The 17583-nt window shown below is 38.4% G+C and overlaps 1 protein-coding gene, 1 long non-coding RNA gene and 1 pseudogene across 2 annotated transcripts in view; 1 reads left to right on the top strand and 2 right to left on the bottom strand.

The window, feature by feature from the left end:
- Positions 1-1862: 1862 nt before the first annotated feature.
- On the bottom strand, positions 1863-4776 carry LOC107687148 (myosin-6-like; annotated as a pseudogene).
- A 1792-nt stretch (positions 4777-6568) lies between these two features.
- The window catches only part of LOC107686875 (uncharacterized), a 13400-nt gene continuing 2385 nt past the window's right edge, over positions 6569-17583 (top strand). The window contains exons 1-3 of the long non-coding RNA XR_001634076.1: positions 6569-6764; positions 6885-7017; positions 10152-10286. This is a non-coding gene — a long non-coding RNA (uncharacterized LOC107686875). The remainder of the gene's footprint in view (positions 6765-6884; positions 7018-10151; positions 10287-17583) is intronic.
- LOC107686843 (myosin-7-like) overlaps positions 10131-17583 on the bottom strand; it is a 16758-nt gene continuing 9305 nt past the window's right edge. The window contains exons 20-39 of the mRNA XM_016483999.1: positions 16599-16735; positions 16266-16521; positions 15919-16161; positions 15661-15837; positions 15442-15587; positions 15254-15344; positions 14787-15176; positions 14545-14671; positions 14324-14442; positions 13947-14143; positions 13688-13871; positions 13428-13593; positions 13199-13323; positions 11753-12061; positions 11445-11648; positions 11185-11355; positions 10935-11039; positions 10763-10858; positions 10547-10681; positions 10131-10245 (exon numbers count right to left, since the gene is read on the bottom strand). Coding sequence (XP_016339485.1) covers positions 10225-10245; positions 10547-10681; positions 10763-10858; positions 10935-11039; positions 11185-11355; positions 11445-11648; positions 11753-12061; positions 13199-13323; positions 13428-13593; positions 13688-13871; positions 13947-14143; positions 14324-14442; positions 14545-14671; positions 14787-15176; positions 15254-15344; positions 15442-15587; positions 15661-15837; positions 15919-16161; positions 16266-16521; positions 16599-16735 — 3399 coding nt within the window. The 3' untranslated portion in view covers positions 10131-10224. The remainder of the gene's footprint in view (positions 10246-10546; positions 10682-10762; positions 10859-10934; positions 11040-11184; positions 11356-11444; positions 11649-11752; positions 12062-13198; positions 13324-13427; positions 13594-13687; positions 13872-13946; positions 14144-14323; positions 14443-14544; positions 14672-14786; positions 15177-15253; positions 15345-15441; positions 15588-15660; positions 15838-15918; positions 16162-16265; positions 16522-16598; positions 16736-17583) is intronic.

The following is a 17583-nucleotide window of genomic DNA, read 5'->3' as shown; positions in this document are numbered from 1 at the left end:
AAAGAAGCTTTTTGAGGAGAGTGAGGAACCCAGAGCTGTGAGGACATTGAGAGTTTTCTTGTTAGATACTGAGAGGTTGTTAACGGTGCCCATGATTATAGAGAGCTAATTCTCATCTGCCAGGTTTCACATCAACAGACTACAGTATTGATGAGGGGTGTGTGATTCACAGAACCTAGTGTTCATCCCTTCTTCGTTGAGGAAAAACTACAAAATGGACACTAAAAATTAATTTTGTTTTTTTAGCAAAAATATCTAAACATCCTAAAGACAAATCCCTAGATAAATACCATCCCTATGATAAATTCACTAAATTACAAAATTGACTTAAGAGTCAGTTCACCCAAAAATTAAAATGTGCTTGTTAATTTACTCATCTTCAGGCCATCAAAAATGTAGGTGACTTTTTTCTTCAGCAGATCCGTAAAGAAGATTTGTAGCTGAAACTGTGCTCCTTGGTGATCCATAAAATTCAAGTCAGCGGCTACCGTCACTTTGAGAGTCAAAAAAGTGTATCAGGCAACACTAAATTAATACCTGTGGTTTCTGACAAAATATGAAGTGAAAATATCCGTCTGCGCAAGAAGCGTTGATGTTGAACATTATTTACAACATTACCTGCAATATAATACATTTATAGCAAATTTTGTGAACTATCCTTTTAAATCTATTGTTTGAGAATTTAACAATGATTTAAATCAATTTCAATCTAGATATATTTTCCAAAAACAAGTCTATCTTTTGGAATTTGCTTTTCTAGTAAATTGTTCTCATTTAAAGATGTCTAAATGTTTCCTGAAAAACAAGACAAAACTAATGATTGAAAAAACACAACACAAAAATATCACTCTCTCCCATTTAATCCAATTCATCTGCCTATTTCATCTATTTTAAAAGCATGCTCTGTGAAACTAAAGGATACTTGCAAAAAAAAAAAAAGAAAAAAAGATATCTCCAAAAGAGGAAAGGTTTTGAAAAACATTCACCATCACAGAAGTCAGGCTCGTACACAAAGCAATCCAGACAGTCATCAAAGCTACTTCTGAGGTATACCGAGTATGCTTTGTGCTGAATAATTGAAGGTTTGAGCTCCAGGCAACGATGTCCCCCTCACAAAGGACTAATCTGCCATCTGAAGTCTTTATATATAACACTGCAATCAGGGGCCCAGACTGAGCCGGTCACTGAGTCTGACAGCCCTTCCTCTTCTGTTTGCCCAGAAGTGCCCAGGTGCATGTCTTTCAGGTGTTTTCTTCTCTGTCCTTTCAAAGCTGAGTGTCCACTTTGGTCACGCACTCATGGGTCCTCTGTAAAGCCAGTGTTTTTTTTGTGTGTGTGTGTGTGTGTGTGTGTGTGTGGAATCCCACAGTTTCTAAAGTGCAGAGGGAATATTATTTAAAAGTTTTCTGTTTCAGGTACGGTACTGTATGTTCATCGAGTAACACTGTTTATTGACGCTTCTTATAGGCAAACTCGCGCTATGCCACGAACCAGTCTGATTTAAACTATAAGCGTACTCTGCTGAGAGATAAGCAGATGTATGTGCATGAGGAAATATCATAATTGTTTTAAAAAATAAATAAATAACACAATGCATGAGAACAGTTCCCGTATCTCTTTTGATTTGAGCTCCATCAGATCAGGCATGTTACAGGAACATTCTGTTGCCTGTCAGGGACTATTTTTCTAGCAGAAGGACAGCATTTAATGATTTAACTTTAAAAAGTAATATATAATACATATATTTTGCCTTTACTCAAGTAAAAGTAAAATTGTACCCTTAAAGTATAACCTAGCTAATTCATGTAATTTGTCACTTTATACCCCTTATCAATGCATATGTCTCTGAGCTTAAATCTTTGTTACATGGATCTGTTTCTAACCTTCTTATCACTCGAACCCTTCTTGCCACTACCAGCAGCAATGCTGGCGAAGTACTGAATGACTCTCTTGGTGTTTCCAGCACTTCCAGCACCAGATTCTCCACTGTCAACACAAACCAGAGTTAGAAATTTATGAAGAACTAAATTAACAAATTAGGTATCGTTTATTAAGACGTTGTTAACTAAGGATAAAAAACATCAGTCGTCTTTCATATATACATACGATTTGGATTTAGCTTTTCTATGAACTCTGTCAAAACAGCAATTTATAGACAATGAATTATACACTAATACTTCACACTAGTTATTATAAAGTGTATTTTTTTCATTGACTTTTTAACTGTTATTTGTCGAGACTGCTGGGCACCTGACACCTGACAGCATGTACTGGTAGGCGTTGTCAGAGATGGAGAAGATGGGAGGAGGAGCTTCATCTTTCCTCTTTCCTCTGTAGGCCAGGACGACTTCCTGGTTGTACACTGGCAGCCACTTGTAGGGGTTCACAGTGACACAGAAGAGCCCAGAGTAGGTCTGTAAGAGATTGACAGCAGCTTCAGATCTGCTCATATGTGATAAAGTGAATGTGTGAGTGTTTTAAGACTCACGTAGATCATCCAGGCTGCGTAACGCTCTTTGAGGTTAAACAGCACAGCGGGCTCATGCAGGAAGGTGAACATCGCCATGTCCTCAATTTTATCAAACTTTGGCGGGTTCTGAGGATGAACATCAACCTCCTTCACAGTTACTGTCTGTGGGAACATCAGGTTTTTGACAGTCAAAACAGTGTGCATATTATTTTGTCCATGCAATCAAAATTAATCTGTTAATTTGTTCATTTTATATATATATATATATATATATATATATATATGTGTATATATATATATATATATATATATATATATATACTGTAATATATAATTAATTAATGTAATCATCCAGTCCTTATTCTAATCACAACAATGTGAGCTCATTACAGCGGGTCTTTTAAAGTAGAGAAATGTCTTTGAGCAATTGCACTTTGTGTCTTTATTTGAAATCTTGAACTTGCCGCTCCCTTTGAATTCTCACAGGTGACTTTATCACCATCTCATCTAATAATAGATGCTTTAAGATACTCCTCTGCAGCATCAGGAACGAAACATTCTTTCTTCATGTCAGAGGGGCGAGTTTGGGCCTCCAGAGGCTCTTTGTCTGACTTCCTGAGAAATGGAGCAGCAGCTCCAAACTCCTCCATCGCGGCATCCCCATCTTTCACCCTGCACACAAGTGCATACACACAGATTACTATAAGAGATATTATATATAGGAGCCTATTTGGACACATGTTGATAGTTAATGCTATTCTGAACACCTGTGTGAAGAGAGAGCTAACTTCTACATCCACTAAAAATCACCGAAACACCAGCTGATTCAAACACGCTTAGCAAAGATGAGTGAAGAGAAAAGATCCTGCAGCATTTGTGATACACAGATACAGATACTACATCTATTGCAACATTCAGACATTTATAAATGTGTCATAATAATGTGGGACCACTGTATATGGCAATGTGTGGTAGTAACCTCTGAGATTAGTCTGTTGCAGTCAGTGATGTTGCATTGAGTTTTTTCAGGGTCACTTACCTTTGTACTTAACCTCTCCAGACACTGATGGTTTACTGTCCTAGGGACACACAAAAAAACATATATAAAGCAGAATTACTTAACATCAAACATTTGTCTCCTGTCTGCTACTTTATAGTCAATAATGAGCAAAAGTGCATACTGAACTCTCTGTGCCTGAAGGAATTGTTAATAAGACCAGGCTTTCATGACGTCTGAGGCGTCCTTGATGGCTTACCGTTTGATGATACAATAGAAAACCTGTCTGAAGCCATTGACTCTCCACCCCTTTTTATAATGTTAGAGGTCCTCTAAATACGGTTGCAGGAATTTTCTGAAGCATGTTAGTGTCTCAGTTTGGTTAGGATATGAATGGGCTGGGTGTCTGCTGGAGGCAGGGGCACGTTTTTGTTTTTTTGTATAGGATGTGATTTATGCCAGTAAGGAACAGTATACTTTGTCATTTAATGTACTTTCAATTGACTAATTTACCCTTTAAATTACAGTCTTAAATGCAATGTCTTATCTGTTAAATAGGTTTCTTGTAAGGTAAGTGAATTCAGGAGAAGATTTTGGCTGCTGGCACAAATGTTTCTGCTCACTGCAAAAGAAATGATTTTCTTACTTAGGATTTCTGTCTTGTTTTCCATTACAAATATCTAAACATTCTTAAATCAAGATACATTTACTTGAGACGCATAATGACATAAGATATTAGGTTGAGTTTTTGCTTAAAATTAGAAAAAAATATCTGCCAGTGGGGCAAGAGAAAAAAAATATTGTTTTCCCTTTGAATTAAGTTTTTTTTTTACTCCACTGGCAGACATTTTTTCTTGTTTCAAGGAAAAATGTTCATATAATTTTTCAGAAAACACACTGTCAATTTGCTTCTCAAGTAAATGTATCTTGATTCAAGAATGTTTAGATATTTACACTTAGAAAACGACAAAAATACTACGAAAATCATTTTTGCAGCGATGTATTTTACAATTGCGCCTATGAACTAGTCGTTAATGTGAATTTTGTGGATTAAAATGTCTGCTAAACTAAAAAAATAGTGGTTTTTACATCAGTTGGCAGGTGTTTGCTCAAAAAAGAATGCATCTCATTGTTTGCATCAACTGATCTGTACCTTGCTCAAGGACAAGCCAAGTGTCATTTCACTCTGTCCATCATAGATGCTTTTTATCCGCTCGAGCGCCCGCAGCTGAATCTGTAAGGGCAAGGTCAGTTTCCAGCTGGTGCAGTCGCTTCACTCAGGCCTCATTGCTGACACACCATTGTTCCTTTGCCTTCACACTTGAGGACAAAGATAACCTGTGAAATTCTTGTTGGGTGCTTCTAATTGATTGAGAAGAACAGCTTGCGTGATCTCTGCTACTAGCATCAATTTATGTATGTCTACATAAATGGACACGGCAGGCCGATGTCATTGCCTGAGTAAATTAATGTATACACAACATCTTCTCAATGACAGGAGCAGTGTCTAATTTGTCCAGTTTGGCAGACAATTTTTAGCTTTTTTGATATCAGCAGAAGTTACTAGAACATAGGTCATTCAACTAGACACCATCAATCAATCATACAGGTGCATTATTTTCACACTGAATTTTTGGGCGTCCAGTTGCACAGTGTTGACCGCTGAGTTCAGATATGCAGATATGCCTCTGCATAAAGTGCATCTTCAGTCAAATTTCACTACACAGCATCCAACACCAAACACCTCTGTTCACTCCTAATTGCTTAAATGGATAGTTCAACCAAAAATAAAAATTCTGCGATCACTTACCCTCATTTCGTTCCAATCTGTATACATTTCGTTCCTCTGTGGAAAATAAAAGAACATATTTAGAAGAACAACACTGGATCCCATTTACCTTCATTGTATGGACAAAAACACAGGGACGTTTTTAAAATACATTTAAAGTGAAAAAAGGAAATCATTTAAGTTTGAAACTTGAGAGGGTGAGAATTATCATTTTTAGTGAACAATCTACTGAATTTGAGATACCGATATTCTGATGCAGTCACTTCATGCTAATTGTGCTATTTTCATTTTCATATTTTGAACCTAAAACTACTGAACTCTATCATCAGCTCTTTGAAGACATGTATACAACAGCTACGTGCACTACGCACCATCAACTTTCGTTGTTTGCACTGAAACATATGGAGGTCTGTGGCAGACTATCAGTCATCCTCTTACCACTGTCTTGTTTGTTCCACATTGTTTCCTTCCCATTGTCCTTGAGTACAAAGATAACCCTGTGAAATTCCTACAGAGCCTCTGACGAAATGGGAGCATCTGGTTTGCAAAGGTCTCCAAGCGCATAAATAAACGTCAAGTGGTACATGTTGGCACCCTTGCAAGCCATATACATACTACTTAAGTTACATGGCCAACTGAGGCAAAACGACGCCGGTCACAAGACAAGTGTTTATTATTAACCAACAAGCAGCATTGTATTGAGTTAAAGTTGAAAGACCGAAACAGAAGAAGTAGTCATTGTTTGTTTTCTTGGCATAACCATTTGTTCGGTTTGCATAGTGGAAAATTGGTAACAATTTATTTTACATTCGTGTTTCGCATGTACATACGTAATTACAATAACTTGGTAACCCTGAACCTATCCCTAAGCCTAACCCATGTAGTTAGCTTACATTATGCAGTACTTACTTAGGTAAGTACACTGTAAGTAAAGGTCATTGCATGTACTATAAAATAAAGTGCAACCAAAAAATGAGTTCATTAAGCAAATGAACAAAGATCAATTCATATAAAATATGATATTCATCTGTTATTCTCGTTACTGGATGTCTGAAGGGGTCAACTGGCTGTTAAGACCATTTGTTAACCAAAAGGATGAGAGGTGAAAGTTTAAGATGCTGCTAGATGTCTTTTAAATCACAAGGGTCTTCTCACAGTCTTGTGAGATGTCAAGCCAGCAATTATTCTCCTGACTTACGGCAATATGTCTCAAGTACATTCTGCTGTGGTTTAAGGTTGCAGGATGGTTGGTTCCTCTGTGAACCTTTGAGGAGCTCCTCCCTATATTCAGACTCCACCTCCAGCACTGTTCCTCACCTTCAACACTAAGGTTTACCCGCATACACTGTTCATACAGAGTTCAGCCTGGCAAGCACCGGCTCTTCGTCAAAGATCCACTGTTTAATTTAGAAGTTTTCAATTGGATTTGTTGAATATATTAATCGTTTGATTTGTTTTGCAGGTCTCAAGCCGTATGCACTCGACAGAAAGGAGGACACTTGATGCAGGTGAGACAGATGAAATAAAGAAATTCTGTAGTATTATCATTAAAAACATTTTAGTTATTTTTTTTTATCTTGAACATTTACTGTAGATGTTTTGAGCATTATCTCTTTAATCACTTTCAGTGTGGAAGACGTTTAGAGGACACACTTTGGTCCATCAGAGATGCACCCTTCATATTTGGTAGACACCATGACTGCAACGATCTACCAAAGAAAGTCTTGGGTTTCATTCATGCAAGAAATAATAAATAATGTGGTAGGTGCTTTTTTCATTCTAGAAGAAAATATAGCAAATGTTAAACTATATTCTGTAAGACAATATACATATATTGTCAGTCGGGTAAAGCAGCATTTGTCATAAATTATGCAAGCACAGGGTTTCTACGCAGTTTGGAAAAGTGTGGAATTTGATTGAGTAATTTCCAGGTCTGGAAACGTATGGAAAAAAGAAAGCAGTGTATGGAAAAATATTTGCATTTCCAGACTTTTTGCCCCTATTTAGTTTTCTATAATAGAAAATTAAACGGATAGTTCACCTTCAGTTGCTCGTCCCCATTGACTTGTATAGTGTTTTTTTTTCCATACTATGGAAGTCAATCGGGACCAGCAACTTAAAGTGAACTCAAACAGATGAATTCAAGGTGCACTTTTTCATTCATCAAAAATGCAGGTTATAAGCGTTTTGGGTTTCTTCTCACGATATTCTTTGAACCATATTACAAAGCCTCTAAAAGGATCTTTGCAAAAATAAAAAATATGCTGACTTATTATGCCACAGAGTATGTGTTAACCCTCTGGGGTCCGGTGAGTGTACACAAATAAAAGTAGACCCTTTACAGATTGAAATGCTGTATTACTCTTATATGTACGATCAAGTATGAAGGAGCATTTTAGTTCTTTTTGCTGTCAACATTCAAATCTGCAAAAAGTTCCACCGCCGGAACTGTCGACCCCAGGAGGTTAAAGCAGACTTAAAGGGATAGTTCACCCAAAAATGAAAATGTGATGTTTATCTGCTTACCCCCAGGGCATCCAAGACTTTGTTTCTTCAGTAGAACACAAACGGAGATTTTTAACTCAAACCGTTGCAGTCTGTCAGTTGTATAATGTAAGTGGATGGGAATCACAGCTTTGAGTCAAAAAAACATACACAAACCAAACCAAATTAAACCCTGCGGCTCGTGACGATACACTGATGTTTAAAGACACAAAACGATCGGTCTGTGCAAGAAACTGAACAGTATATCGTTTTTTACCTCTGATTTTCACCATCTTCTTCTTCAGCCTGCGCGTGAGGCGTCTTCATCTTCTTTTGGAGTTTTATGGCGGTTGGCAAACAAAGATAGGTGCATTCCCGCCACCTACTGGGCTGGAGTGTGGACCATTGATGGAATAGGAAGAACTAAATAAAAAAAGAAAAATAATAAAATTAAATAAAAAAATTAAACCCTTCTAAATCCTGTTAAACAGTCTTCTTCTTCTTGCTTTACGGCGGATCGCAGACTTATAAGTGCATTACCACCACCTATCTCTCAAATGGACCATTGACTCTCTATCTACAATCTCAATTAGGAGTGTCAATGGTCCATTTGAGAGATAGGTGGCGGTAATGCACTTATAAGTCTGCGATCCGCCGTAAAGCAAGACGAAGAAGAAGACACCTCACACGCAGACTGAAGAAGAAGACGCGAACGCGCTCAGGACAGTTCAGACATTGCTGTGAATATCGGAGGTAAAAAACGATATAAATACTGTTCAGTTTCTTGCACAGACTGATCGTTTTGTGTCTTTTCACATCAATGTATCATCACGAGCCGCAGGGTTTAATTTGGTTTTGTTTCTGTATATTTTATGACTCTCAAAGCCGTGATTGCCATCCACTGACATTATAGGACTGACAGACTGCAACGGTTTGAGTTAAAAATCTCAGTTTGTGTTCTACTGAAGAAACAAAGTAACCTACATCTTGGATGCCCTCGGGGTAAGCAGATTTTTTGGGTGAACTATCCCTTTAAGGCCTTGAAATATGATGTACTGCCCTAAAGAAAGCCTAATTTTGAACACGTTTTTACATTACCGGTCTTTTTTATAGAACCTTGAACTTGGCAAATAGGACAATTCACACAGCTGTATTGTGCCATCAGCCCATTTCATGTCATTGTTTCTCCTCTGCCACAGAGGATGCATTAAATTGGACATTAGGACTTATATTCGAGGTACTATCCTAAGGAAAGCCCAATTTTCTTTATTTTTTTCACTCATTTTCTTCATATTAAGATGGCAGTGACGCACAAAGGAAATGGGTTATAGTATATATAAAACTAGACATTGTAATGCGTAAGCACACAAAAAAAAATCCCATGCGCATGTCAATAGTTTCTCAAAGGCACAAAAACGTTTCTTGTGTGTGTGCAAAAGTCTGTTTTTAGGGGCTCTATAGGTTGTCACTTCTAGAAAATAAATAAATAAACCCCTGAGAAAATAAAAATATTTGTATACATACAGATGTAAAGATGACTGTACTATATACCAAATATAAATTTGAAAAATAAATGTTAAATATGCTCTGGAAATCTACTGAGAGGTTTGGAAATTTGAGTCTGGAAAAGTGTGGGATTTTAAGATGGAAAATGTGTAGGAACCCTGCTAGCAACTTTTCTAATCAATATGAAACCCATGACATTTTACTTATAAAAGCTTATAAGTTTTACCACCATAATGAGTTAGAAATTAACTTCAGTAAATTCATCATATGCAATGAATTGGAAAAGTAGTGCAAATTTCATGCACTACAAACATTCAGTTTCTTATTAGGTACAATTTTAAATTGGAATTTCAGGGAAAAAAGAAGATAAAAAAAAGTGTATATAAATTATATTTACATGTATATAATGTTATTTAGATTGGAGCGATGGCCAATTTTTCAGATTTACTAAGTTACTGTATTGTTGGTTGCTAGCATTTCTACATTACTGCAGTATTTAACAGGAGGTTGAGCATGTGAATTGATCTGTCTGTATTCCCATTGGTAATCACTACAGCACTCTCATTGTATTTTTTCATAAAGTTGAACTTAGAGTTGACCACCAATAATCTCTGGTGCTTATGGTGCATCAAATTGCATATTCCCAATTAAAATGGATCTGGTCATTTGAAAAATTTGCAAAGATAAACTCATTTAGATCAAAATTTATTTAGAATAATTGAGCAAATGAATGACTAATGCAAAACCAATCAATGTAAATATATGCACAAATATGTGGTTTACTCTAGGAAGCCTGTACGTTCCTATTAATAGGAAAGTGCCTACCAAATAACTCTTTAAATCATTGTTTTGAAATATGACAGACCACAACAAAAAAAGTTTCATCTGCACACTTTATTCTAAAGAACTACAGGTAATGAAGTCAAGAAGCACGGAGTCAAACCAAACAAGCCTTTCAGAAAGATGCAAGTGAGAGCTTCATTCTTCATCGTGCCCTTTCTGTGAGAGGGAGAGGGAAGAGAAAGAAAAGAGTTTGGAAGGTATATGTTATTTGTTTTAGTTTTTCCAATAAATCAAATCTTAGACTCACTTTGAAGCTACACACAAGGAGACCCATAAAAGACAAAAAAAGCTTTAGGTCTGAAAAGTCTAGAAACTCATATTTACAAAATTCCAAATTACAAAATTTCTCTTACTTTGAATGGTGAAAAGGTTAAGCATTGTTTGTTGCTCCACTGAGTCTTCTTATACTCTAAGATTGTAAGCACACCAAATATTGCGTAAAACTGAGATAACGTACCTTAGATCCTGTGTCCCGACTCTTAGCTCTCAGCTTGTTGACCTGAGATTCAGCAATATCAGCCCTCTCCTCTGCTTCATCCAGCTCATGCTGCAGCTTACGGAACTTGGCCAGATTAGAATTAGCCTGTTCCTCCTGATTAAAACAAAAGGTTGTTGGCAAAGACAATGTACAGAACAGTATATATACAGTAAAGGGATGACGAAATGAACTCACCGCCTCCTCAGCAGCTCTCTTGTAGGACTTGACTTTCAGCTGGAGTTTATCCACAAGGTCTTGAAGGCGAGACAGATTCTTACGGTCTTCCTCAGTCTGTTAATAGACTTTTGATTATTTTTGGTCTGGGTGGTTTGAGGATAGAGAAATCGTATTGAATAGTGAAAGTGACCTGGTAGGTGAGCTCCTTGATGCGTCTCTCATATTTACGAACTCCTTTCACAGACTCGCTCGCCTTTCTCTGTTCTATCTCCACCTCATTTTCCAGCTCTCTCACCTACCCAAACCGAAAATGTATACATTTTTTAGAAATCTATTGATCTCTGAACCCAAATTCTCATAACTAATATTCATCTTCACGAAAGTAAGGCATTTTGAATTAAAAAAACAAAACAATTAAGAACTGAGTTTGATAAACTAACCCTGGCTTCCAGTTTCTGGACCTGCTTCTTGCCTCCCTTCATGGCGATCTGCTCAGCTTCATCCAGACGGTGCTGCACATTCCTGCACTCCTGTACTGCCTCCTCAACCTCAGTCTGAAGCTGAGTATTATCTCCCTCCAGCTTCTTCTTCTGATTCAGCAGACTGGTGTTCTAAACATAGACAATATTGACATTCATATAGTTTCTAGATGATATTGTGAGGGTTTTACTTGTGTTTGTCTAGTACAGATCTGTCATACCTGAGAATGCAGGAGCTGAACTCTCTCACTGACGTCCAGCAGTTCCTGCTCAGCCAGTTTCCTTCCTCTCTCAGTCTGTTCCACCAGGGATCTCAGCTCATCCAGTTCAGCCTGCAGCAGATTGTTGCGTCTCTCCACAATGGCGATGTTCTCTTTGAGATCATCATTACTGCGAAGAGCGTCATCCAGCTGCAGTTGGACATCCTGGAAAAAAACAAGTTTTACAAACGAAAATACTGAAGAATTTTGTTAAATTTTCACTTTTTTTTAAACACTAACATTTTGGTTTAAAACATAATCTAGCATACTTTGAGATGTCCATGAAGACCCTTGAGTTGCTTCTGGGCTTCTGAAGCCTGTCTGTTAGCCTGGCTGAGCTGAATCTCCATCTCATTGAGGTCTCCCTCCATCTTCTTCTTCAGTCTGAGAGCTTCATTCCTGCTGCGAGTCTCTGATTCCAGTGAGCTCTGCAGGGTATCAATCATTCTCTGCTGGTTCCTCTTGGTCTGCTCCATCTCTTCATCTTTCTCAGCCAGCTTACGTTCAATGTCAGCTTTGATCTGGCTGAACTCCAGTTGAGCTCTAAGAATCTTTCCTTCTTCATGCTCCAGGGACCCCTGACAGATCAAAGGACTTAGCCTTTAAAAAGTACTAATAAGTTTGATTTGTTTATTCTTTTCAAGAAGTTCTAGTGCAGTGGTCGCCAACCCGTTGATTGCTATCGACTGGTTGAGCTCCCAAAAATAACAGAAAAATACATTACATTTCTCCAGTCTGTGTAGTGTATTTTTAATTATACTTATTTTTCTGTTATTTTCGAAAGCTACTGGGACAGTGATAAAGAAAAATACATCATGCCTGAGTCCGTAAACAGGATGTTAACAGAGGCCAGACACGCTGAAGACGGACGCAAAGAGAAGAAAATACTGTAGCAGGCAGAGCAAACTCGCTGCTCAAAATACAGGAAGAAAATATAAATATTGAATTGGGGGTGAGTGGTTATATGAATATATCACTGAAAGGAACTGACTGTCTTCAGAAAAGTTTTGATTGCAAATGCAATTGCATTTTCTTCTCCTCTTACCTCCGTATAAAGTAGTACTTATAAGCACAATGCTGCTTTGTTTACAGCGGCAACCAAGGAAACACTGTATCGTTGCTGTTACATAAGCGCCACCTGCTGTCAGAGAGTGAATTTGCATTTCATTCAGCCCATCTGCTGTTTCTGTTTCATGCAGATATGTTTTATGTTGCATAATTTCACAAAGATAAAGTCAGATCGTTCCGTTTTTGCTTTAAATTTTGAAATTATACAATCTAATTAAAATCAAAGCAACTGCTCATGCAACATGTGTGTAGCATCTTTGTTGGATCATGATTAAAATGCAGTGGTTGCCTCTAATTTCAAATGGCTACAGATATTTTTGTTTAAGGCCAGTTTGTTTGTTATAGAGCAAATAAACAATAAATAAGTTTGCTTTAAAAAAATCGGCCAATTTGCTGGTTAAAAACAAAACATCATGAAACATCATGAAACATCATGATCGGTGCATCACTAATTAAAATACTAAATAAAAGGCTTCAAATTGGAAGGACAATCTGGGCTGTCTTTTTCTATCAGTTCTTCAATAGGTAGATCTTGTCTTTCATAAAGGCTGAGGTTAGGGATATTGGGCTTAAAAGGTTGGTGACCATTGTTCTAGCGTATAGCTGGAAAAACTAGACCTTCTACATCTACACATAACACAATTTACCTCAGCTTCCTCCAGAGCTGCTTGAATTTCAGCTTTTTCCTGCTCCAACTGCTTACGAATTTTCTCTAGTTCATGAATGTTCTTTCCACTCTCACCAATTTGTTCAGTGAGATCAGCAATCTCCTCTGTTTTTTAGGGAAGGTAATATAGGTTAATGCATAAAAAGTCAAGAGAAATATTTACATTTTGTGATATGTGAATTCTTAGATGACTAATAAACAAAGGGCACCTTGGAGGTTCTTGTTTTCTCTCTTCATGGTCTCCAAATGATCCAGAGACTCCTCATAAGAGTTCTTCAGTTTGAATAGTTCAGTGCTCAGAGATCTGGCTTCCTTCTGGGAGCTTTCCAGCTCACTCTGAGACTCCTCATATTTCTGCTTCCATTCAGCTAGGACCTGTTTGATAGTTTCAGAGACTTTGATTAGCTACCATTGGAGATTGATGAATACTGAAAGATTATTTATCTATAAGTAAGCGTGTTTTATTCACCTTGTCAAAGTTTCTTTGCTTCTTGTCCAGAGCAGCAGCAGCAGCATTGGATCTCTCCACATCCACCATGAGATCTTCAATCTCATTCTGCAGCCTGTGCTTGGTCTTCTCCAGTGAGGAGCATTTAGCATTGACTGCTTCCACAGCTTCTTCAGCATCTTGCAGACGCTGGGCAAGTTTCTTCCTTCATGAATAACAGAATCAGTCAGATGTTTGTATGGTATGTTACATGGAAAACCCAAGTATTTCTTGTTCATACTTAGCATCCTCCAGCTCCTCAGTCCTCTGGATGGCATCAGTTTCATACTTGGTTCTCCACTGAGCCACCTCAGAGTTTGCCTTGGACAGACTACGCTGCAGCTCAGCTTTGGCTTCCTGCTCCTCCTCATACTGTTCCCTCAGCAGATCAGCATCATGACGAGCAGACTGAACTGCATGAGCCAGGGCATTCTTAGCCTAAAAGATATTTAAAATTAAAATTTTCTGTTATGGAGAATGGCCCATAGCTGTAGCATAAGACTAGTCTCTTTGAGGGGTGTGGGTTTGAATCCTGCTGCTCCTAGAAGAGCTTATTGGGTGACAAGGCAGTGCAGTAATTAAGGTGAATGACTTTGTGGGTAGTAGTAGTTGCAATACCTTGACTTCCTCCTCTAGTTGTCGTTTGAGGTCCTCAATCTGCTGGGTGTAGGACTGCTTGCCTCTTGTTAGCTGAGAGACCAAGGAATCCTTCTCTTCCAGCTGTCTAGAAAGCTCCCCTAAATAGAATTATAACCATTACGTTACAGAAAGTAGTGTGATCTTAGGAATGTGTTAAAAAAAAAAACACAAATAAAGTAATAGCCTATCAGAGTACATACCATTTTCGGTTTGCAACCTAGCTTTTTGCATGGTAAAGTTATTGATGCTGCGTTGTCCTTCTTCGTATTTTGTTCTATATTCTGACATCTGGTCCTCGAGGGTCCTGCACATTTTCTCCAAGTTTGCCTGGATACATATTATATAAATGAATATTAAATACAGAAGAAAGAGCACATGATTCTAAAGAACAGCTGTAGTGAAGACAAGTAAAAATGCTAATGTGGAAACAAGTATTCATCACCTTGGCCTTGGCAATCTGCTCCATGGTGGAGACCACGTCATCCAGTTCCAGTCTGAGTTCACTCTTCTCTTTCTCCAGCTTCTGCTTCACTCTCTGAAGGTTGTCAATCTGCTCTCCCAGATCAGCTACACTGTCGGCATGTTTCTTCCTCAGTGTAGCCGCAGTGGCCTCATGTTGCAGAGTGGCCTCTTCAAGGTCTCGGCGTAGTTTTTGGAACTCAGTTTCACGTTTCTTGTTAATCTCACTCTGGGCAGCAGTGGCTCCACCAGCCTCCTCCAACCTCTCGCTGATCTCCTCCAGTTCTCTGGACAGATCAGCTCTCTGTTTCTCAACTTTGGCACGAGCAGCTCTCTCAGCCTCCAGCTCTTCTTCCAGCTCTTCAATTCGGGCCTGGTAATGTGATCAAAACCAAAGTTAAAGCTAGAATTCCTAATTATGTAACTTTTTTAAAGAATGATACATTTTACCTGCAGCTCCTTCAGTTTCTTCTGGAGTTGGGCTGCCATTGTTAGCTCATCTTCAATCTTGCTGTTGAGCTGGCTGATCTCAAAATCCTTCCTGTGTTGCAGAAAGTATTTGATTGGCACTGTTAATAAGAATTCAGATTGTGAACTGTATTCTTGAATAATTATTTCACCCTCTTTGTAAAACACACTTTTTAATCCTCTCTTCCAGTTGCTGTTTGTCATTTTCCAGGTCCATCACGCTCTCTTGGGTCAACTTTAAGTCTCCCTCGAGCTTCCTCTTTGCCCTCTCCAGGTCCATACGAAGTTTCTTTTCCTGTTCCAAGGAAACCTCAAGCTGGAAGGACAATAGTATTTAGCATTTTTGTTTCATGGTTCATTTACTTTAGAAGTATCAACAAACTACTCACATCATCCACTTGTTGCTCCAGCTTGGCTTTGGCTTTGGTGAGAGTGTTGACTTTGTCTTCCTCACTCTGGAGGTCATCCAGCGTTTGCTGATGGGCCTCCTGAAGAGCTTTCTTCTCCTTTGTCAGCTTAGCAATGATCTCATCCAAAGCTGCCATCTCTTCTGTCAGGTTTTTAACCTACATAATTGTGTAATTGTATCAGGAGACTCCTAGCAAACCAATCTTACATCTCAGACATTTTCAGTGTTGAAAACTGACCTTGTTCTCAGTGGCATGTTTCTCTTTCTCCACTTTGGCCAGAGTGAGTTCAAGATCATCAATGTCCTTCTTGAGCTCAGAACATTCATCCTCCAGCTTTCGTTTCTTGGCAGTCAGCTCAGCATTCATTTCTTCTTCATCCTCCAGTCTCTCAGTCAGCTCTTTGACTTTGGCCTCAAGCTGGATCTTGTTCTTGATCAGACCCTCACATCTCTCCTCAGCATCGCAAAGATTATCTTGCTCCTGTTTACAGATACAGAAAATTATTTATATTCATACTAATGTCTTTGTAACTATACTTTTTAATTACACATTTTATTCATTGATTCATGAAATCATGAACTTACAGCTTGGACTTGAAGTTGTAGGTCGTTCTTCTCTTGGAGAAGAGAAACCATCTTTTCCTCAAGCTCCTTTTTGCGAGCTTCAGATTTGGCATAAGCCTCCTTTAACTTCAGGAATTCTTCCTTCATGTTGGCCATCTCTTTCTCTGCTTCAGCAGATCTCAGCAGCGGTTTGATCTTGAAGTAGAGCTTCATCCAGGGCCAATTCTTGACACCCATGAAGGCACGTACGTTCCACTGGATCACAAGCAAGGCATCTCTGCCAAATAAAACAGTTTCTGTTCCTTTTGTCTCTTTCTATTGTGTATTGAAAGATTTAGATGCCCACCCAGTTACCTTCGTTCAACAAGCTTCTGGAACTCAATTCTTGAGAGAAGACCACGTGATCTAGCTTGAAGATTGGTGATGATGAGAGCAAGACGCTCGTCTCTCATTTCTTCAAGGGTACCCAGCAGACCAGCCTTGAAGAACACCTTTAAAAAGATGTTATGTCAGTGACCTATGATTAACACATAGACAGAACAGGCAGTCTGTCAAAGTCATTAGTGCACAAGCAAACAGATAAATGCTGAAATTGCCCTAGAGCCATGGTACGCTTTTCACGTATGTCAGCCTTTTAGTTCCTTACTTTTACAGCAGTTGTCTCAGCACATTAAACTGGGATAGACGAACATATTATAAAACTGAAAAATAGGGGTTGCACCGACTAATTAACTAGTTGACTTCAATGCTCTGCCATGACGCTTTAAGCTTGACGTCGACTAGTCGCTGGTCCTATAGAGGGCGCAACAGGATTAGAAATCTTGGAAGGACTTCCACATTTACGCTCCGTTTCCAAACAGTTCAAATGACAAATAAATGCATACTCTGAAAGCGCTCCACAAGACATGTGTGATTATAGTACTGGATGATCGAAATTGAACAGGAGAATGCACGTTTTAAACAGCTTATTGTACATGTTAGTTAATCGCCGTTTTAATCTAATGTGCTGCTGCACTGTAACACACATACATAGGCTACAGACAGTAGCTCGTACATCTCATTCAGAACGGAAATGTACTGTCAACACTGTTCTGTGATTTCTCAGTAAAATAGCTTAGAAACTGAAAATTTCAAACATATATTTCTTAATAACTAAATCCCACAGCTTCACTACTACAGTCGTGGCCAAAAGTTTTGGCAGTGGCATAAATTTTGTGTTTTGCAAAGTTTGCTGCTTAAGCTGTTGTGGTGTTCATTCACATCGTTTCTAGATTATTGTGTAGAGTGATCAGATGCATTTTAAATAATTGCTAAAAGCTTCATTGGCCAAAAAATGAAC

Source organism: Sinocyclocheilus anshuiensis, unplaced genomic scaffold, assembly GCF_001515605.1.
Source record: "Sinocyclocheilus anshuiensis isolate Anshui unplaced genomic scaffold, SAMN03320099.WGS_v1.1 scaffold601, whole genome shotgun sequence".
Taxonomy (NCBI): domain Eukaryota; kingdom Metazoa; phylum Chordata; class Actinopteri; order Cypriniformes; family Cyprinidae; genus Sinocyclocheilus; species Sinocyclocheilus anshuiensis.
The sequence above is the reverse complement of the archived record's forward strand: the minus strand, read 5'-3'. Positions and strand labels throughout refer to the sequence as shown.